Source organism: Carassius gibelio, chromosome B25 (assembly GCF_023724105.1).
Source record: "Carassius gibelio isolate Cgi1373 ecotype wild population from Czech Republic chromosome B25, carGib1.2-hapl.c, whole genome shotgun sequence".
Classification (NCBI taxonomy): Eukaryota; Metazoa; Chordata; class Actinopteri; order Cypriniformes; family Cyprinidae; genus Carassius; species Carassius gibelio.
In genome coordinates this window covers 11754330-11778564 of record NC_068420.1, presented here as the reverse complement: position 1 = coordinate 11778564, position 24235 = coordinate 11754330, and the positions used below count along the sequence as shown (strand labels likewise).

Sequence of the window (24235 nt, the reverse complement as noted above, 5' to 3'; positions counted from 1 at the left end):
TTAAGTGTATCTTATATATTTATCATTGCATAACATTAAATTATTATCTGTAAAATATTAATATTAACACAAATAATTACTAAAATCTTTAAAACCTTATTTTACATTTTTACCTTAAGGTTTATAATTGATTATATATATGATATATACGTTATATTTAATAGTATTAATTATTAATATATTATTACAATATTAATATTATCAACAATTATTTATGAATATATTTTAAATATTCTGTAAAAAAAAAAAAAAAAACATCTACAAGCAACATTACTCCATCTGGGCAGCCTTCAGACACTATGATTTTATCTCAGATACCATTTAGGACAGATAATATGCAAAGTGGAAGTGAATTTCTCTTCAGAAAAAGAATTGGCTTGATTAAACTGACTCATTCTAGACCAGAATGTTTGTAAGAAAAATGACTCTCTTCTGATGCCAAAGCATAAAACATTTAGTTCTGCATATGGGATACATGTTGGCTGCCCATAATCCCCTAGTGTTATCATGTTACACACCTCAAAAATATGCATTATGCATCATAATCTGTCATTCATGAGTCAATCCCCACTGATGGAGTCCCTGTATGCCCCCAGCAAATCAAAATATTAGCACTGGGGCAAAAACAAGTCCTCACCGTTGTTGCTGTTGTCATCCACGAGGATAATCTCCTTCAGTAAGTGGGAGGGCGTTCGATGGATCGCCGAATGAACGGAACGCAAGATGACCGACAGCGCCTCGTTCACAAAGATGAAGATGATGCTGACTTGTGGTAGACTGGAGGGGTACGAGATGTTTCTGCACCTGCATAAATACAGGATCACACACCTGAAAAAGAAGTCTTTTCAAGATTAAATATCTCAAATATTTTTCTTTTCTTGAGTTCTGCCTTTAATCACAATGGAAACATATTTGCGACTGGAATTAAATTTCAGTTGGAAGAGGCAAAAAAAGAGGTGGTTATGTATTTTGAGTTAAATATTTAATTAAAAATGAAAGAGCAAGACTGTTTTGATTTAACACAAACATTTTCCATAGGCGGTTTGAACAATCACATAACCGGAGGCGTTTAATTCCAGTTTGACACTTTGAAAGATTACGTCTGCACCAAATTTATTATTGCTCAGTCTCATATAAATACGCATCCACATGGATGTGACATCAAAAAAAAAAAAAAAAAGTTATATGCAATTAGCAAAATTAAAGCCATGATCTATCATTGTACAGAAAGATAAAATAAATTGTAAAAATATTTATAATTAATATAAAATATTTTCCTATTTAATATAAAATATTTTCCTATTCCTTTTTATTTTACCTCAGATAAACAACATTACATTACATATCACACGGTGTTATTACTTAATTAACAAAAATTTTGTTCAATTTCAAAAAAACGTGAAAAAAGTTAGAACACCCTATGATTCAAATGCAGATCCACTTTTATTAGCAATAACTTGAGTTAATCATTTTCTGTATTTCTCTCACATCGTTCTGGAGGAATCTTGTCCCACTCTTCTTTACAACGTTTCTCCAGTTTATTGAAGTTTATTCTTTTCAGCTTATTCTTTTCTTTTCAGCCGTTCTGTTGTAGATTTGCTGGTGTGCCTGGGATCATTGTCCTGTTATGATATTGCATCATCCAATCTTGGCCAAGCTTTAGCCGTTGGTTAACAGAGGAAATCATGGTCAACTCAATGACTGTGGGGTGCCCAGGTCCTGTGGCTACAAAACAAGCCCATAATCCTAAACCCTCCATCAGCCACAGACTTTTGGTATGAGGTGTTTGTGCTGACATACTTGTTAGGTTTTCACCAAACGTGCTGCAAACATCTCCACCTTGGTCTCATCTGTTCAAAGAACATTTTTCTAGAAGTCTTAAGATTTGTTTAGATGCGACTTTGCAAACCAAAACCTTGCTGCCATGCTTTTTTAGATAGAAGATGTTTTTTTTCTGGCAAGCCTTCCGAATGTGCCATACTTATCCCATATTTTCATAATTGTAGTGTCATGAACTTTATAATTTCACATGCTAGCTGAGGCCCGTAGAGTCTGCGGTGTAGTTCTTGGGTTGTCTGCCATCTCTCTGAGCGTAACACGGTCTGATTTTGGGGTGAATTTGCTGGGAAGTCCACTCCTGGGAGGATTGGTGTCTGTTTTGAATGTCTTCCACTTGTAAATAATCTTCCTCACTGTAGAATGATGGACTTCAAATTGTTTGGAAATGGCCAAGTCACTATTCCCAGATTGATAGCAGCAACAATTGCTTCTTTAAGCTCATTGCTGATGTCTCACACTTGTTGATGATCAGTTAATCAAAGGCTTTTGATTAGCAGTGCATGACTGCTACTTACCCTCTTAATTCCTATGTTGGGTGTCCTAACTTTGTCACAAATGGTTTTTCTATTTTGGTTTTATTTTTGATAAATAAATATGGCAAAGTGGATTATGTGTTGTTGTTCATCAAGACCTTTCAACGACTAGGTTTTATTTTTATTATAATGTCCTGAAACAGAAAACCATCAAGGGTCTCCTAACTTTTCCACATGACTGTATGTGTGTGTGTGTATATATATATATAAGGGATGCACCGGTTGACCGGCCATAAATCGGAACCATACGCGATCTGCAATTAGCCGGGTTTTGGTCTTTTTTCTGCTGATTTTTCCAGAAGTGCGCCTGCGTGTACAGACTACATTGTAATCATTCGCTATCATGTCACTTGTGTGGAAGTGTTTCGAAATCTGTGTGCAGGACACGGGCAGCCCTTCAGCACTGGAAGGGGTCTGAGGCACAGATAGCAGGAAGCGAACAGCCGTTGGTTTACTGGTGCACAAATAAGAGTCCCTTTCCTTCTCACTGAAGCTGCGCGAGCGTATACTGTACCTGTCCGCGCCCTGCACACACGGAGACAGTGAAGGGATTTTCAGGACAACTTGTTGCTGGTGTGTTGGATGAGAATCGAAACGGACTAAACTGTGACAAAACTGAAATGTTTTTTTTTTTTTTTGTAAAGTAGAACTTGCATACACGTTTGAAAAGCCAGAAGTAAACGTCAGTTCTGTATAGGATCATTATTTTTATTTTACCTTAAAATTACATCGACTTAATTTGATTTAAAAATCACCTGCTGTAGCACACTTAAGGAGAAGAGGGTTTCATTCATCCAATTAAAACATTTTAGGGTAATGATTCACATCTATATATTTTTAACTTGAGCCAATAGTTATTTATTTTTCATTTGGCTAAAGTGAAAAAATATAGATATGAATCATTACCCTATTGTTATTATCTTTTTAATTGGACGAATGAAACACTTTGCATCTTTGTTTTATTCGCACTAAATTTATTTGATTTTAACATTTTGAAATAATTTATAGCATACTTTTATTTTGTCTCACTGGTAAAGACCTTTTTTATTTAAAACCAAATTTAAAAACTAAAACAAATACTGAATGCTGATTAAGAAACATCTTATTGAATGTGTGTTGATTGTGTTGTTTGGACTGTAGAACCATGCAGTTATTACCTTTAATTTCACATGGTTATAGTTAATCTTTTCATTTGAGGCCATTTCTATGTAGTTTCAACCCAATTCAAAACCAAAAGCTAAATGCTGATGTCTGTATCATCTATGCTTGTATTGAATGTAGTCTGCTTACTGTGCAGTTACTGCCGTTAATTTCAGATGGTTACAGTTATTGTTTTCAATAGTCAAAAGCCTGTTTGGCCTATTAAATACCAAATAAACATCTTGTTTATGCATGCCTTCTTTCTTGTTTGTTGCTTAAAAAAAAATATCGGTATCAGAATCGGCCATGAAAAATCATGATCGTGCATCCCTAATATATATATATATAGTTTAGATAGATAGATGAGTGATTGTTTCACCCGTCAGGCCTGAGGTCTGGGATGGCTCTGTCTAGAGAGAGTCTGTCGCTGAGGTAGCCGTTGTAACCGTAGTACTGGAACTTTTTCAGAGCCACCTTGCGGCTCTCGGGGCCGAGGTCATGACCCCAGTGTGCAAAAAGAGAGTCTGAGAGGGTCTGGTCAGCTGTATCTTCCCCATCTTTCAACGGTTTCTCTGGAAGTTCTGATGAAAAGAACAATATCAGCAATGTTAGTGATGGCTCAAGGGCTTCTGGGTAAACATGGTCATCACATCTTTAACAAACTCATTTTCACTCATGTTGAGTTAGTGAAAACAAATCATGTAGACACTGAATATAATTTATAAACAATATAATAACAATGATTAACACTAATAACAATTATAACTGTTAATATTATTACTTCTAATATTATTAGACAGTGCTGTCAAGTTGATTAATTGTAATTAATCGCATCCATTATAAAAGTGTTTACATAATAAATATGTGTACTCTGTATATACATAGTCATATTTATATATGATTTATGTTATACAGTACATAAATATAAATGTATATTAAATATATGTCATATATATAATGTATATATGTTTTCTTATATATATGTGTGTGTGTATTTATATTTACATATAAATATACTCAGTACACATATATTATGTAAACAAACTTTTATTTTTGATGCAAATTAATTGTGATTAACTGATTTGACAGCACTAAATAATAATAATAATAATAATAATTATTATTATTATTATTATTAAATTATTATTTTTATTATTATTATTGCTGTTGTTGCTGTTAAATAACAATACTATTAAAGGTTAAAATAAAAACAATAATAAAACAGTGAAAATTACTATGATTACTCAGTAATTATTATTATTATTATAATCACTATTATTAATATTTCTAAAGTATTATTGTTATTATTCAATAAAAACAGTATAATTAATAAAAACAACAGTTTTAAAGATTAAAAAACACCAATAATAATACAACATATTAAAATTATTGTTTTATTATATATAAATCTTAAAATAAATTTTCAATAACAATAAAATTGTAGTATTAATAATTTATGTATATATATATATATATATATATATATATATATTAGTAACACCATGGGTTTTTAACCATGCACCATTGTTATTCAATATTTTTTGGACATGCGCCATGGCCATCCCACATCCCACAAGTACCTAGGTGTACTATGAAATATGAATATGGTATTGTTCATTATTATGATATAATGGTATAATCATATAAATGAAAGACAGCCAACTGCAGTTTGGAATCTATTACTACTAAAATAATGAGTCCATTTCTTCTCTAACTTCCATTCATCAAGTCAGCGATCCCATCAAGGTCTTATGCAAAGCTAATCCTTCTCACCCAATCTCTCCATCAAGCTGTCTAAGAAGCAAATCAAAATCAAATTCACATAATATGAATATATGACAGGTTGCAGAACTATGAATGCTGAGTACGCGGGCAGAACAGAAGGAAAGTGCCCTGGCAATGCTCGAAGAATGATGAAAGGCCAATGCGCGTAATTAAGGAATGCTAATTAACAGCAGAGGTTATTTAATTACAGCCACTGCAAAGAGCTGGCCTGCGGAGAATAATACATCTTTGCCACTGCAGACACTGACAGTTTGAACTTCAGACCAGGAGACACTGCTTTCATGAACTAGAAATGCCTTTTAAGGCGCTGTCGTGTAAACATACACAAAAAGAAGTCCGTTTCAGGCTTCCAGTCCTTCAAACGCACATCCGAAAATCACTGAATCATTAACAAATCAGCTAATCTTTAACATTTTATTTGTAGCTTACACTTTTCAATTATTTTCCAAAGCCGAAGGCTAGTCACGAGGCTTAAAAATCACCTCCCAAGTAAATTAGAGCTTAGCCTCATTCCAGCTCTATTCAGCAGAGTAGCCTACATTCAAACAGCCATTGAGAAAACAGGCCACTGGCTAGAAATCAAACAGCAAGATGAATAACAGTATTAAAGATCCAAAAAGCCTCCATTATTGTGTTTAGAAGTTCAATTCACTGTATAATTCAGGTAGTGTCAACATGACCACGCTGATGTGCAAATAAATGCTCTATATAGGTGTCCTCTCTGCTGTGGTGCTCCAAGTGACTTTAGATGCAGACGAAAATCGAGGTGGTTTCACTGACACTGTAGATTTGTGTCGAGATAAAAAAAAAGGAGGGAGTCAAACAGAGAATGAATTACTGCAGAAACTGACAGATCAGTGTAAGTAGGTTGAAAGATGGATCTTCTCAGCATATGATATGAACAAAAGGAAAAATGCTTTAAAGTTTGCTCATAGCTCCTACTGTGATGTACCTACTGCTCTCCAGAAGAGAATGACAGATGAAAATGAATGTGCCTCCGGGTAGAGAAGAAATCAGCATTTATTCACATAATAACTAAATTACTTGCAGAAGTGCTAAGCAACAAGCTAAATATATGAAAATACAGTTAGGAAATACATGCTTAAATTAACTTAGCCATTCATTTTCACCTTCTTTAAATCATCACCCTTACTGACATTTTGTTCCTATTTATGTGTGGAATAAAAAGAGGAAACTTGTTGTTTTCGGATACCCAAGTCAATCTTGTAAAATAAATTTTGAATCTTTTTTGTCTTTAGTCAAATAAAGTTTATAATAATTTTTAACAGCAAAACTTTATAGGTTCAAACGCACGCATCGTACATTATATTATAATAGCCCAAACCCAATTAATAATAAATCCCCATAGTTGCCTTTAACATTTACTCTATTATCATTATTTTTGAATAAATAGATACACATCTTTCCATCATCATGCATTTTGACCCTTTATATTTATATATATTTTTTATAAATACATTTTTTCATCATCATGCACTTTGGACCCTTTATATTTATATATTTTTTTATAAATAATTTTTTTCATCATCATGCACTTTGCTTCAAAACTTAAAAACCTAACAACATCAATAATTAAAAACATATATAATTATCAAATGATTATTTTTAGTAGTACTGTACATTGTTGTTGTTAAACAACAATAACAAGAAATAATACAAAATTATTATAATTATTGGTGATAATTAGTGATAATTATTGCTCTTCATCTTATTATTATTATTATTATCCAACAACTATTGAATCTATTACAATAATACTTTATAAATAATTATAAGTGATAATAATAATTATTATTATTTATAAAGTATTATTGTACAATAACAATATAATTAATAACAATAATTGTAAAGATATAAATAATAATAATGATAAATATTAAAATAGTATATATGTATATATATATATTTATATATGTGTGTGTGTGTGTGTGTGTGTGTGTGTGTGTACAAAATAACGTATTATAATAACATGTTGCTGATATCAATAAATTATTAATAAAAAATATATTAAATAAATATAATAATACAGAAAAAATTGATTCAATATATAAAGAATAATTCTGCAAAACAGCAAGATTTCAAAGACATTCACTGTTTTTTTTTTTTTATAATTATCTTGTATTTTTCAATGCAATAACCATTTTGAATTCCTAAATGTGTTAAGTATTAAAAGCATTAGTCAAAGTAACAAATTATTAATAAAAATAATTATTATTACAAATATACATACAGTACTATCATGGGCTTTAATCACCAAAAGTATAAGTCAACATAAAGTACATAAAAATCTTTTATAATACATTACAAAAATTAAGCACAAGAGCAACATTTCACAGCTTCGCACAACAACCTCCTGCAGCGACAAAAACACTATTATCTTGCAATTATGTTTTTAATGCAATAACCATGATCTTCTTCCCAAAGAACTTGGATGTCCTTTACTCACCAAACAGAACTAATGATATATAATCAACTCCAGAAAAAGTACAAGCTCATTTCATCAGGCTCTTCAAAATCAATTAATATAATCCTTACCCGCTGTGCTCAGTAAAGTTAAAGTAGGCTATATACTTACACACACTTCTTAGTAAATAACTTTTACATCCCTTCAAGCTCTAAGTACTAAAGTTTCAACAAAATAAAGAAACTCAAAGTAATATCTCTTTACCACCAAAACCTGGCTTTCTTTCTTCTGTGAACATTTTTGAAGAAAACCCTGGCCAATCTCTTTACTATAATGAAAAAGAATGAGGACTGTGTCTGTCAAGCTCCGAAATGACAAAAAGGCAACATTAAAGTATCATAACGGTGGTTCATAAGACATGTGCACCATATCCCGAGTCTTTCAAAGTCATGCGATAGCTTTGAGAGAATACATTATTCAATATTTTTCCTTTAGTGCTCCACAGAAGAAAGAAAGTCGCACAGGTTTGGAACGACATGAGGGAGAACCATTTCTTTAAAATGCTGAAAAATAGAAAAGATTCATTTTGTAAGATAAATATAGTAAGAAGGATCCAAAACGAAGTTGTTTCCCTTTTTAAAATGCGAAAGCCTCGGGAGGGTTGCGTCACGCCGGGCGGCTAGCATTTCTGACCTCGCCTGTGGCATGCCGTCTGCCTGTCAGTGCCAGCTCTATGAGCGAATGTAAAACAAGACACCCAGCATGTAACCCAAACCAGTGAGTTCAGAAGAACACATGCAAACAGCCTGCAAATGCAAAAACATCATGCTGTTCTGACATTTCGGAGAAGCTCTTGCTATAGATATAAGGTTCATGTGAGAGCATGTCACATGTGTGTTTGTCTGAAGAGGACTCTGACTCACAGACCCAAGACCACAATGAAAGCCAAAATATGAGAGCACTCACATGACCCTAATGAGCTACATACTGTAGCTGACCTAATGTTTTGCTGTCAAATTTATTCAGACCCATGAGACAACGCAGACGGCCAACAGAGCTCTGCTTCCTGAAGACATACTTTCCATGTTAGGATCATTATCAAGACAAATCGCTGGAAAAACAATGGGTGTTCCTTCTTATGTCTCGGGGCTTGCTTTTATTTAGACCAACTGATTTTAACTTAAAGGTCATATCATATCATTATTTACTCTATGTTTCAAATATCTTTTATGTAAAGATTTTATTGTTTTAATCTGGTCCCAGATCCAGATTTTCCACCATCATTTATGAAAATCTATCATTAGGAGTTAAATAACAAAACATTTAAACCAACACAATATTTACTGTGTGAAATTGATTTATATGATTATATGTGTGTGTGTGTGTGTGTGTGTGTGTGTGTGTTTGTGTGTGTATTTCAGTTGTAACATCATTTTCACCACCATAACAATTCTGCAAATTCTTTTTTTTATTTTTTTATTTTTTTTACGTTCATAAAGAGAGGCTATATGAAGAAAAAAAAAACAAATGCAAAAACTGAAAATATGAATTGTATGCATTTCAAATACATAAAATGCTAGCTATAATAGCCATAGCAAAAATGTTTGGTTATTTTATTCCAAGTATGTTAAAAAATTTATTTCTGTCAACGTACTTAATTTCAGATGACACTGTTTGAAATATTTATGACACTCATTAAAAAAATGGCTGTGTATCGTCAATTAAAATTATTAAAAATAAATTTTCAATAATTAAAATAAAGCCAAAATAAAATAAAACATAAATACTTGATTGAAAACAAAAATGAGCAATGTTGCCTTTGCAAATAACTGAAATAAAATAAGCTGAAGTGCAGTACTAAAATGACTAAAACTGAAATAAATTAAAGCTTAATATAATTTAAATAGAATAAACAGAACACACACACACACACACGACTTAAAACAACTTTAAAATTAATATTTCAATATTATTATAAATAAATTAATTTAATGTGCTAATTGACAAATTAATTCACTATTTATTTTGAGCATGTTTGTCATTTATAGTTGAAGAAACACCCAAACGAAATGATACATAATGCATAAATCATGCAGCTCCTAATTCTGTGCAAATGCAACAATCGTTTTAAAACTCTGACGTCGTGAGCTTGTTGGCCTGATGCTGCTGCTGTAATACAAGATGTGCATGACTAAGAGATAACAGGATACTCTACTTGATTAAATTAGTCAGCAGCGCACGGCTCTAATTGAGTAGAGCGCAGATACACAACAATGAACAATGTCTAAAAAGGTATATAAATGACAACATATTGCATTTACAGTCCACCATCGTAAAAATTCCATACAGCCATTTAGACCATTGGACAAAGACGTAAACAGCGCTTTATGAGAAATGTATAAATGCTTCTATTTATTGTCTGTAGGTAGCACCAAAGACAAGTCTCATTATTCATTCACTTTACTGTGCCAGAGCAAATATTTGGCACAGACACCATCATACACCAGTTTACTGCTTTCTTTCAGTGCAGTGTACCTTAATCCAGATGGCTCTTGTGTATCAACACATTTGAAAGTCTCTCTCTCACTGTTCCGCACATATCTAAGGGCTGGATCGTCTCTCTGCACACTAACACCCATCATTATAGATTCTGGCCAGTCGAGAGCTGCAGGAAAAGCTTCAGATTGCAGAACAAAATGAGCAGATGCCCAAAGCCATTTCCACAAGGAGAACACAGCAAGAGCATCTGTAACCGTGACAGACAGAGCTGTGAATGGCTTTTGGACAATACTCTCAATGCTCAATCAATCCCGCTATTATTTGTGAAAAGGCATAGGGTGACTATTAGATATCATTCCTGGATATATTCTTCCATATGCAATCTTAATATTTTTGTCTTAACTATTTAATATCTTATCATCATTAGACACACTGCATGTTTACGATTTGCCAGTACATGACTGACCATGACCTTTTAATGAAAGTTATGTATTCCTATGTATTTGTTTTATGGCATTGACCGAATATGTAATTTGTGTTTACTCAAACAACCACATAGAAATTGAATAAAAATAACATGCAGATTGAAGTGCTGTCAAATAAATCTCGTTATCTGACCTTGTCCCCTTTCATTACAGTTTTCAAAGTAGACTAATTAGTCTGATATGGGTCAGACCGGCCTTATTCCCCTCATGGCAATTATATTAAGCGCATATTTCAAATGAAAGACATGCCTTAGAAGTTAGCGAGAGTGCTCAGCTAAATTCATGTTTCCAATTCGTTTGTAATTACTGCTGCCTTTTCCAAAGTTTAACAGTGAATCATATGAAATTGTTGATTTCTTATGCTGAAAACACAACGGTCACTGAAATAACTATAAGGCTTTGAATACACAGTTCTTCTGTCACATAATCAAGTTTATTAAACTAATGTTGAACTGTTTGCAGTTGCCAAGCAATGTAGAAATTGTATTAATAACAAATACAACAGCAGAGTCATTTTACACAAATCATCCAGTCCTAATTTACTTTATTTATTGGAGCTAAACTAAAATAAGAAATGTTCTCGAGCACCAAATCATATTGATTGATTTCTGAAGGTTAATGTGACACTGAAGACTGGAGTAATGATGCTGAAAGTGTACCTTTGCATCACAGGTATAAATGAAATTTTAATAAAATATAATAAGTTATTTTAAAGTGTTACATTTCACAATAGCACTCTTTCAAATAAATGCAGCCTTGGTGAGCAGAAGACACTTTCAAAAACATTAAAAAGTCTTTCTGACTTTAAACTTTTTAACAGTAACATAAGAGAGAGAGAGAGAAGAGAGAGAAGAGAGAGAGAAAGAAGAAAAACACAGAAGAAAAAAGGCCTTTCAAACCAAAATATTCATATCTATCTTCCCAGAACATTATTGCCAGACGATAACAGCCAAATAGTATTTTATTTATTTATTTAAAATTTTTCTGAGTTTAGGGCATGAATCCCTTCGAAGTATGAAGGCTACAGGGCTAATGTCCCAGCCAGCGTCATTAAACAACATTGTGACCTGAGGCAGGACAACCCAAGGCTGCAGAAGGGAGAAACAGAAGGTACGTGTCCTGACCGTCTAAACGTTCCATCTGCACACATTCGCCTTCCCCTCCATCACGCTCTGTGCAGCTTATGGAAAAGGACAGCTTGCTGGCAAAGTCAGGAAATATATTTTATTCAATTTCTCTGAGAGTTTTTTGCAGCCCTCCGGGGATGGTGACACAGAGAGCAAAGCGAGGCTGGATTCGATGACCTGGCTCAGCCTGAAGCCAGCGCCGGTCCTGAGGAGAGTGATGCAGAACGTGATCCGCCGTCCAGGCCGGCCATCTGTCTGGCCACAAGAGAGACAGGAAATGGGCCACCGTTGAGCACCTCAATCAGAGGAGATGGATGTAGAGGGAATAGGACATTCTGAAGTTTAGCATGTACATCAAACCCATTTATTGGGCTTCACTCAATAATAATTGCACATGAATACATGTGGGGATGGGTATAGTGGAGAATTTGATGATTACGGTTCCATTAATGTTTGTTTCAGTACTTTTAAAGAACATCTAAAGAGAAAAAAAAATCAATTACATTGCTAAAAGATGAAATCTTTTTTATTAAAATGTGGCATAAAATCAATAAAATAATTAGTCTACTGACAAAACATCATCACATCTCACAGTTAGTTGTAAGCTGTTTACGACTACAACTACAACTACACTACATGTTTTTGGTTCACTAGAAGAAACGGTCTCATTAGGTTCATTCTTTCTGGTTACTATATGTTTTATGGTGTAGAGTCAGTAGTGTTGCTGTTGTGCAGCTGAACAAATAGAGCTTGAAACCCTGTCAAAGTATTAGAATCATTCGTTCAGGAGTCAGACTACACAGTTTGTGCTGTTTGTTTTTCTTTCAATAAAAGAGAACAGGCTCATTAAAGTAATTTGTTTGAGAGTCTTACACTTGTTGTGCTACACGTTTTTGATTTACTAAAAAAACTGGCTCATTAGAGTCATTTGTTGGGGAATTTGACTATATTGGCCATGCTGTATGTTTCATAATATACTGTAGATTCAGTAGTGGAGCTATGGCAGAGCTATATAAATAAAGCCAGAAACTAACAGTATTTGAGCAGTATTTCAGTATTCCAACTGAATACTGTACTGAATAGAGTATTTTAGCACAGCTAAATAAGTAAAAATAAATATGCAAGCAAGCATGTGGAAGACCAACGTTTCAGTAAATGTCTTCCACAAATATAAGACTGAAATTAACATACATTGACACCAATGAGGCAGTGAAAATAATTGACGACAAATGTACTGACATCCTGCTCTTTTCATTAATCGAATCTAAACTAACTAACTCTAAACGTCAAGCCTAATCAGATCACATAAAACGGTTGAGAGCGCATAGGTGTTATATTCACAACAGGGGAAATGACCAAGCTGCTGAGTGAACCACGCACTGGTGATGAATGCCATTTTGGCTGCTCTTCTCATTAAGAGCTGTTATGTAAGCATCTGCTGGGTTAAAATGTCCTGCCGGCGCCATGACGACAGCAGATGAGACATCTAAGTTGACAGTTCCTGTCGCCTTCTTTAAGGCACATTAAAGAGCCCACTGGAGCTACACGACACATAAATTAATAGATCAGTCAAAGGTCCTGAATGTCTGGGCAACTCTCAGAAAAATAATCAATGAATTTTTTATCATCTGCCGTGGGATGTATTACACCAGAGTGCATGCTAAGTACCCTACTTGAGAGGCGCGTACCATTACACAGCAACAAAGTCACTTTCAATTGGCATGTTACTATGAATATCTCCACCAATCTGAAGTGCTTCAGATGTTAGAAGCGCTTGATGCTTCCAAGTTGCCACTGATGTAACCGTAACGCAATGGTTTCTGACTTCACAGAGACACGTCTGAGCATCTGAATCATATATGTACACCAGAATAAACCTTACTCAGTGACAAACATCTGAGACAAAACAAGGCATCACAATCCAAACAGCCCCATTCTATCAGACCGTGATGATTTACACTCATAGCCTGACAAAACAAGATCATAAATACTATACAAAGGTTATTTCATACCTGCTTCACTTACTTTCTTCAGTTGAACAAACCAAGCAAGATCTTCTTTGCATTTTCATGACAATTACTGATAGCGAATCATGAATGAATCTTTCTTTGGAGTAAGATTGTCTGAATCATTGAGTTATCAATCAGACTGATCTGGTTCTTGAGTTGAACTTAACCAGACTCAATGATCCAGTGGCAGCGGTGGTTAAGAATATTAGTGAATAATGACTTAAATGACAGTATGTTTCTCACAGAATCTTTATGCTGATGTTTGAATGCTTCAGTTTTGTTTTATTGTGACTGCATGGAAAAATTAATCAGCACAGTATTCAGAACACCAAAGATATTCATACATTATAGTACATCACTGCAGAAATCGAACACGGTCTGTGACAAGCGCTAGTTTATAATATCAGGTACATTAGCCTGTCTAACTGGAGTGTGCTGAAGGCCTTTCAGAGTCAAGCTGAAAGCTGCCAAGCACACAGCTGGAAGTTCATGCAGCCCTGCAGAGAGTGAAATGGAGGCAGGCTTCACAATTAAAGGTTCTTATGGGTAGTTGAAACAGTGTGAGTCATTTGAGTCATTGACGCCGTCTACTTCTTTCTAGCTTGGCACATTAGCTACAGGCAAACTGCCGCTAGGTTAACACTATGTAAATGTATGTATATGAAATGTTCTCTCATCCCAGAGGTTTTACATTTATGGAATACAGCCCATTGCTCTTGAAGCTGAAATGACTTTACAACTTTTTGTTGGTAATAATTTGGTGAGCCTGCTGGTAAATGCAGGCCATTATGTGCACCACATAGAGCTAAATGATCATCTATCACAAAATTTCCTCACCAATTCACAGAGCTTGTGAATAATCATAATAATAACTTTTGGACTTTAAGACACTGTTGGGAAGCGTGCAATTCTGAATGGATTCCACACCTCAATGTGGACAATTATAAGTCTTTCTTTGGGCAATTTTAAATACATCTTGCTATTAATCCATGACATTGAGCAGTAAATAATTTAAACGAATTTCAGTATTTCTACAGTCCTGTTCTTGTTAAAGCAGAGTGCTAAAAGGTATGAATGTTATGCAGAATTGCAGTTATCAATTGCTCAGGGTTATTTTATTGGAAACCTTATAATGTAAGACTAATTGAAGTTCATGAGAGAATGTCTTTGTGCGTGTTCCACAAAGCAGATAACCCTGGGATTTTTTTGAAAGTCTAAAAACTAGACTCAAAAGTCATAAAGTTGATCATAATAATAATTATTATTGTTACCAATTACAAATCTCGCATCTTGTTTAGCAGACCTCTGTCCTTGACACCAGTATTAAAAAGGCATTTTCTTTCCACTGCATTTTGTTAGATTTTCTATCACACTGATAACATTCACAGACTCATATTAAAACTATACAAAATTAAAGGACAAACAACAAAAAGATGCACGAAGAAACAGAGGTCTTTCAGTTGCTTTGAAATCAGCTGGTTAATGCATGGCCTTTTGTTTGCATTGACAGCCATGGGCTGTGCTAGAAACTGCATTAGCAGGTGACCTAGAAGTCAGCAGGATGCTCCATGCCACTGAATGTTTATGTGCAATCGAGCGGATGGGCGGCCCCGGACCGCCATGTTAATCGTCAGAACACCATTAGCAGCAGGAAACATGGCAGTGAATGTCCCTCAGGTGATATAATGCATTATTATGTGTGGGCTCCAAATCTCAAATCTGTGTCTGAACCATTAACAGGCTTTGCAGAAAGGCAAAAGCGTGTTTTTTCTCTCTACGGAACAGCACTTGTTGATTTCCTTGCAAAATGAATGACTTTGGCCTCATAAATCATTGACATTACAGCTCATTGCCAGTTATTTCTACATGCAAAACACAATCCTAGAAAAAAAGATGATAATTACAGCCTCATCCAGCCATTTCTGCCAAACAAAAAGGCACTAAAATCACATTCAAGATCTTCTAGAAATCACTTTAGTGACTCTGCAAATAAGTAAGCAGAAACAACAAATTGCAAAGTCCAACAAATGCTAAAATAAACCACACAAAGAGAAACATCATAATGCATTAGAAATTATTTTTCTAAAATAGTCTAATAAACACTATAATATTAAATGAGAACGGAACAAAATTACTAAGACTGTAAATTGATTAAAATGTTTAATTAAATAAATTAGATAATCTGATTAATCAAAATATTCATAGATTAATCACGATAAATTGCATCCCAAGTTAATGTTTGTTTACATAACATATGTATGTGTACTGTGTATATTTATTTTGTATATATAAATACACACACATGCATGTATATATTTCAGAAAAATATGTTATGTCTATATATTAAATATATTTCTTTATAATATAAATTATATGAATATAAATATAGAAATGTAAATACATGTAAATATTTTCTAAATATATACTGTATGTGTGTATATTTATACATACATAATATGCACAAAACACACATATTATGTAAACAAAAACTTTTATTTTGGATTTATTAATCACGGTCAATTCTTTGATAGCACTAATTAACAAATTATAAATCATTAATGTCACAAAGACATATATAAATATTTGTACAAGCTTTTTTTACTTTATTTGTGGGCAAAATTATGATTTGGATTCATGGAGCGAGTCTTTTTTTCAAGTGTGACTGAAATAATACATCAATTACAAGCTCTCCCTCTCTGTCCTGTCAGTTCATTAACAGGTGGCCTAATGCACAGAGTGAGCTATCAGCTTTAACTGACAGCCCAGCACAGCTCCCTATTACACACACTAAAAAATGTCAAAACTCCACCATCTGTGACTTTGTTGAGCTACTTATTTATTTAAATAAAAACATGTTACATAAATGCCAGATCAGAGAGCAAAATGTGACAGAAAAATAATTCCTCAGGGCCATGTTTACAAAGTGTCTGCCAAATACTGTCTTAAAATAAATTGTCCGGTCAAAATATGACACATACAACCGACCAGAACTCATATGTGTGTTATTTAAATCACTTTTATTTTGGCTTAGTCCCCACCTCTGTATAAAATAGATTAATATGGAGGAATATCTCTATTTGTTAGATTCATACATTTATCCATCGACCTACAAAAACCAAAAAGATGAATTTATCAAACCGAATAAGTCACAAGTCCTCCAAAATTAAATGCAGGATGTGGTATGATAGTTGGGTTCAAATTAAGTTCATACAGCACATAGTTTCCACTCCTAATCTGACTGAGACACATCTGAAGCTGTGAAAATATTCATACACAAACATGACACCAGGAAACATCTGTTTTTGTGTTTGCAAACCGCATGACACGTCAGCTTTTCCAAATGCATCAAGCATTGTTGCAAACACAATGGCTCTCCAGCTTCAGCACCATGATAACAAGAGACAGCTCCACTGATCTGTTTTCTGCTTCTGTTCAGGAGGCATTATTGTCCTGATGCTCAAAACTTGAGCACAGTTGTCAGGATGCTGTGTGGCGCATATGTGATCAGAGTTTTAAGATGCAGCTCCTGCTGTGGGCGATATACTCTTTCGCTCTCTCAACAGTACAAAGGTTAATAAAGTCACAGAGAGGCATTTGAATTCAGTCCCTCAGGTGTGCCTACTGGGCGAGCCGCGGCCCGGTCTCCATGAAACCCTCATGGGTCAGTGTGTGAGATGTCCAGCTATGACAGACAGTTGCCAGAGTTTGTTTTCTGACCTGAAGGCTCTTTCATTGTTTTAGTTGAGCTTCATTTGCTAGTGTTGCAAATGTTTGCTCTTTTTATTATGTAATATCTAAATGAATACAAAAAAATAATGTTAGAGATTTAAACGATTCAATAATTTTATATAATATTTAATACTGTTTGTTTCAAATAATATAATACATACAAAAAAAAATTATCTTGTAGTATTCTAATAACAATGAGATTAAAAATCACAGTGTATAACTGGCCCTACTAATAGGCTGCAGAACCAAAAATTGTCGCCTTTATATTTTTTAATGGAAGGAAATGGACAGAACTTATATCATTTTTAAATTGTATATATGGCTTTTGCAGCATAGGTCAGTACGGAACAACAGTGGGAGAGCGAGTAACCTCTCAAACCCACAGATATGACATCCACTGCTGTGCTACAGCTATTTTAAGGCGCTGTTTTGAAGTTAATTAAACAGAATATTAATGAAAGGTTAATGAATATGAACAGAATATACTGAAACAATCTGAGTGTAAAATTACATTATCCATATATTAGAAAATGATGGGAGAAACTATCTATCTTCATTGATAATGCAAATATCGTCTTTTTTTTTTTAAAAGATAGTTTAGTTAAATCTATTTATTCATGCGCCACGCTGGAATACTTGATTCTGATGGGCAATCACAGCACTGGTTTTCAAATATTATTGAACAATGCTACTAAACAGTATATCTGACTCTTTTTTTCCTATATTTATCATTTAGCTAGAGTAGTTTCATTTTCTTTGTTGCTGACAAGCAATAGCCAAAGCAGCCTCAAGAGACATGCTACAGGTTCTGTGGAATATTCACAGAATGTCACTCATTCAAGCAAGGGAATCACAACCGCACACAGTATTATGATCTCGCTCGGTTAGTCAAGGGCAACTGACTCAGTTTTTAACCCTGGGTCACTGGCTCAGTGAGTGTTTCCTGTATCACTCCATTCAGGAGCAGCACCAGATGACTGTTTATGTGGCTAACGGCACACAACTATGAACAGACGCGGTCAAAGTGCCATCTAATGTGTCAATGAATCACTCAACTTAGGTGATTCTTTAAAACAAATCAGTCTGAATCAAACAGAAATCAGTGAACTAATTCAGACTAGTCACCTCACTATACGTGTATGTATATTGGCATCTGTCAGATTTCAGTAGTATCAGTCATAAAACAAAAGACAAATCACACTGTCATTCATCCCAAACACCTCCGTCATTGCTCGTTTTATTGGTCGGTGGAATACAGCTGAAATCGTTTCAAGCTCTGAGTGAGGATCACTGAAGCTCTAGCTTGATTACGGGCTGCTCTCTGGACGACAGACATGTGAGACAGGCTGACAAATCAGTGCACCCTAAGTGGAGGCCACTGACAGAGGGGAAGAAAGTGTTTATCAGGAGCTGACCTCATGAGGACACATGCAAACAGGAGCTACAAAACAGTTCTGAATCCACTGAAAACATATCAAGTTTCTCCCACGCAATAAGATTAACCCTAATCCTGACCCCAGACATAACTTAAGGGCATTTTACACGCTCAGCTTGTGATATTGCCTCCTCTTGTGTACAGCCGTTTTCCTGTTGAGCAAACACAGCGACGGCTGCTTCAGCTCCAAATATGTTGAATGAGGAAATAATGAAATAAAATGATATATACTTTTCCATAAAATATTTTTTATTGGTGATTTTATTATAATTTGTTGATCAATATTGGATATGTAATTGTTTATTTACATTTAGATTACATTTACCATAATTCAACAAATCCATCTTTATCATGTAAAACAATGGATTATTTTATAATAATCATAATATTAGCGGTCTCACTCTGGTTTAAAGTTTCTGCTGTAATAATGATTGGCCTTATCGTTGTTTCACCGGAAGATTGCAATTCCATTTGTCTCATTTTTATTTTATTTTATTATGTTTCTTCATATAGGAAGACTGCAGTAAATAAACTGCTTGTACGACTTAATGTTCACCGTCTAGACTGAGTGCGCCTTGCCACCACAGAGACGTTTAATTAGCAAAATCTGATGGGTGTCTAAGCAATTACCCGCCTTTAATTAACTACAACACATTTAAAGAGCCAATCAAGACATTTTGAGAAAAATCACAGACTGACGAAGCAAATTTCCAGTGTGAACTGTGACCTCCATGTTATCAAGTATCCTCCTCCCGCTTCACTCCTTCCCTCTGGCGTTTCTCCTTCATTTCCCATCAGCAAGTGAAGCGTGGTGTTAAAACGAGTCCTTATGTGTCCTATCCTATAATAAGAGAACCGTGGACAAACACACCTTTGATAACGATAACAATCTCAGGTGGTATTTAACAGAGGCGGTACGACAGAACAACACATGCCTGCGGGGTGTGTGCGCAAAAACATTCAGTGTTAATTGTCAGGCAGGCGCACCGTAATGAGACAGTCCAAAATAAATTAGCGGGGTAACACTCGGCTCGAAAGTGTGAATCATGATCTTATGAACTTGTGAACAGGGCACGGAGAGAAGAAAAGATAATAGTACGAAGGCAGGATTTTTATAGCACTCAGGCACCCTGCTGATCTTCAGTGCAGAGAGCTATGTTGAAATGGGAAGAGAACGGGAGAGTTATTCTTGCTACGTACAGCGCTGCTGTTCTCTTTAGATGTACAGAAAACTCAGCAGCTGTTTGCACAGCAATAACACATGAGCATGTGAATACAAGACTCTACTGTACTCTCTATACACTGAATCCAGTTAGAGACCATGCTTTTGAAGGCTTCAAAGAGGAGGGAAGCATGTATGAGCAGGTCTAGATGGAAACTTTCTTTTTTTGTTTACATTTTAAGCGTAAAACAGGTTTTCCCAAACGCTCTCCTGGCATGCTATTGGTCATCCACACAGATAGCTCCACCTCACGCTATTAGTTGAATCAATGTTGCTGTTGTTGGGCTGTTTAGGATGTTCCAACAAACAGAGCAATGTTTTCATAATGCCACAACACTTCAGGTTGGTTAAGTCCATTTACACACGCAATTTAAAGTGCACGATTCTGGAAACTGACTGTTTCTGTAGCAAATGAAGCCTCTAACTTCTATAGCTATAATGAAACAATGACTATAGTAATTGCCGATTGGCACTTTTATTTATAAATCGGGACTTGTTCCACTATATTGCGAGTTTCCACCATCTACTGGCCTGGAGTGTAAAGCGTTGGATCCCACAGGAATGCAATGGCCAAACCTCAAATATTGAGTTGTTTAGTCTTCAGAATACTTTTTAAAATGGTAAGCAAGCTACATTGTAACTTTGAGAGGACACTCTTGGGTGCCTTATTGAAGTTACCATGAAATCAAAACTGACAATTTTTATTTATGGAATACTGCAAAGAGTATAATTAATGATTTATTTGTTTAGAATTCATATGCAACATTTCAAACAATTCCTAATGGACAAAATCAAGTCCAAGTACATTTGTTCTTGTTCGATGAGCTGTTTCAGTTGGATATATTTCACAAGAGGGAAGAAAAAAGCAGACATGTTTTGTTTTTTTCTGTGGAAATGCCAGTGAGATGCCATAATTTTCATTTTGGGTGAACTATCTCTTTAAAGAAGGAAAGTTCTCCTAACTTAACTTCAAACCTAATTTTATATCAGATACTAACATATACTTGTTTTTCTTGCTTTCTACCAAAAACTCCAGCATCTTGCGCTCCGTATTTCTAATGGCACAACACCAGAACTCATATCCCTGGTCGTCACAAGCAAAACACAATAAATGTGGCAATTCCACAGTGACCTTTCACTAACCAAAGTTCAACTTTGCTAATTGAAACTGGGTTACAAGAGAAGAATTGGCTTCATTTCTTTCTGTCTGTAAGACAGCACATCAACACTGTTGCTTGTGCCAACACAAAACTGGAGGTCCAGTCTCAGTCTCTGCCAATGACAATGCAATCAGACAGTTCAGATGGGCGTGAAAACCAGACTTCTCACTTTTAATGGATTTTGGAGAAATTAGACTCTCCAACAGTAGCCACTGACTCGGTTAAAGTAAAACTGAGGAGACGGCAAGGAAATCTGAGGCGTCTTGATTATTTCTTTTACTTATGTCTTATAAGACTTATGTCTTTGACTTATGCTCTGAAAGTACAGAAGAGCAGTTTAAATGTGATATAGGGTTTTGAATACATATATAAAATGTGTAGTTTCAATTCCCAAAGGCATTTCCAAACTTTATGGTCAGACGAACCTCTTTGACCTAAAATATTTACTTCAGATTTAAGTTAATTGCAAAGGGTTCCATGACATGCAAATAGACAACTAAAATACTTTCTTTAAGTGGTTCACCTATTTTAATTTAACATTTAATTAATTGTTAGCTTTTTTTCAACACACGAAACCCAGTTTATGAAACTAGAGTTAAATAATCTAATATAATTTGACTCAAATCTAAATAAAATACTAAAAAAGCACATTAAATACACATTACACATTAATTTATTTATTCCTCAACATTTTACTGGAATCACAAAATCACTTGTGGTTTATTTAAAAGCTCAATACTCTCTGTTTCTGTTAATAAATAAATACAATATGAAAACAAATGCCTCATAATTTTCTCTCAGAAATGCGATACTTGTTTTTGAATATTATGTTGGACAATAAAATGATGAGTCTTCAAACAGAAATGCAAAAACAATAGCTGTTTCCAAACAGGTTTCTCTGAACATTCCCTCATTCTTCCATTGGTTGGCCAAACTAATAGTCCCACCCCAAACTCATGCTATTGGCTGAGCCAAAGCTGGTGTTGTCAGACCATTCAGAAGGCTCAAACAAATAGCAAAATTTTGAAACATCATTAAAAAAAAAACAATGTTTACACTTGGTTACACTACAAATAGCTGTGGTTTTCTTTCTATGGTATTTTAAATTCCCCCCCAAAAATTACATTTCAACCAAATTATTTTAAGACTAGTGAGGAAGGTAGTATATAATGTAGCAAGGTACACTCAATCGCATTGTGTAGGTGTACTGGGTATATTTTGATTGACATTTATGGCTTCACTACGACTGCACTGAGCGAGAAGCTAGCTTTAAGACCTTGAGCTCAGCACAAGAGCTGTACTTAAGGTACAGGCCAACATATCCCATAAATCCAGCCAAATGCTTCTCAACAAGATTAACGCATGCATTAATACTTTACAGAAACACAATTCCTCACACAAAGCATGTTAGTGCATAAATAGGGGGTTATTTTAAAGACAGCACCCCCTCCCTATTTCATTCCAAGGCCATATTTTTTAACACTACCGAATTAGACCGACATCAACAGTACACTAATGATGATTAATCAGAAGCTGTTCAAACTCTTGCAGGTTATCATCACTCCCAGCTGTCCTGTCGGAGTCCAGCAAAGCAGCATGATGGCACCAGCCACGGGACCGATGTTTACGCGAGGGTTTTGCCAAGTGCTAAATTTATGTCCCCTCTCTAGCAGCAATAAACCTGTGTTACACTGCACCAGCTGAATACAGAAATCTGCTGGGAGCTGAATGCAGTCCAGATACAGGTGCTATAACATTATAATCGGTCTCAAATTCATCTCAATGTATCATTATAAAACAACAGAGCCATAAAAGAGGCTCATTAACATCAGCTTCTGAAAAGCAAAGCCCATTTAAACAAGAATTGATCTTCATATCTGCAGCAAGTGGTACAGTGATATACAGCAACTGTAAAAAGAGAGCAAAAAGTACATATAATTAATTGTGTCCTGTCTAAAACATCGTTACCTTGGATGTGCTGATTCACAACAGTCTCCAGCCTGTCCAGTCTCTCTATAATCCTCAGCGTTTCTCCTCTGCTGTCATCGTCAAACTTTTTCTCGTGCGTCCTTCCCGCAACTTTGACGTTTCCGTTATTATTCACATAATTGGTGATCCATCCCACGTAGAGCAGACACAAAATATTGGTCATGCCGCTTAAAATCACGCACGTGGACACCAAAGTTTTGGTTCTCCTCGTGCATGCCATCGCAACATCCCCACGTGCGCAGCGCACGCAGAAACAGGCACAAATCCTCTAAGCGTTTGGAGGCGGTTCTGCTCTCATACAGCCGGGCGGAATGATCTCCCGTATAACGTTTCGGTTCTCCGGCACATCTTATGTGACACGGAGCTGCAGCTGCTCGGATCTGCGCGGATCTCTCTCGCGCTTGTCCGCGCTGTTTACAGCTCAGCAGCACGCGCGCACGGCGTCAGAGCCTGGAGGACACGCGCTGCTGTTGACAGCCAATGAAGTTCAGCAGCAGCGATGGTTTACATTAGATATCAGGGGGACGCCAAATAGTTTACTGTACAAACAAGTCGTTTACCAAACTTAGAAATGTATTGGCGGTGTGCTAATATTTAATTGATTGATCTGAATAACGTTAGCTTCTTCCAGGCAGTTAATGGGAAATGTTTTCTCCTCACTTTTGAAAACGGTAAATCTTATTGTTTTATAATCCTAACTATTCAATGTAAATATTTATGAAAGTATTTCTCTTTAAACTTTAACACGTTTAACACATTGATGTGGACTGTCTGCCAGCTATCCTCACTTGAGGAATTTTCGAGTGCTGTCAAACATAAATCGCGATTAATCGCATCCAAAATAAAAGTTTTTTGTTT

At 35.2% G+C, this 24235-nt stretch overlaps 1 protein-coding gene across 1 annotated transcript in view; it reads right to left on the bottom strand.

Annotated features, from left to right (window-relative positions):
• The window catches only part of galnt18a (UDP-N-acetyl-alpha-D-galactosamine:polypeptide N-acetylgalactosaminyltransferase 18a), a 47450-nt gene extending 23456 nt beyond the window's left edge, over positions 1–23994 (bottom strand). Inside the window, exons 1-3 of the mRNA XM_052597049.1 lie at positions 23357–23994; positions 3892–4093; positions 638–804 (exon numbers count right to left, since the gene is read on the bottom strand). Of these exons, the coding sequence (XP_052453009.1) occupies positions 638–804; positions 3892–4093; positions 23357–23597 (610 nt within the window). The 5' untranslated portion in view covers positions 23598–23994. The remainder of the gene's footprint in view (positions 1–637; positions 805–3891; positions 4094–23356) is intronic.
• Positions 23995–24235: the final 241 nt, after the last annotated feature.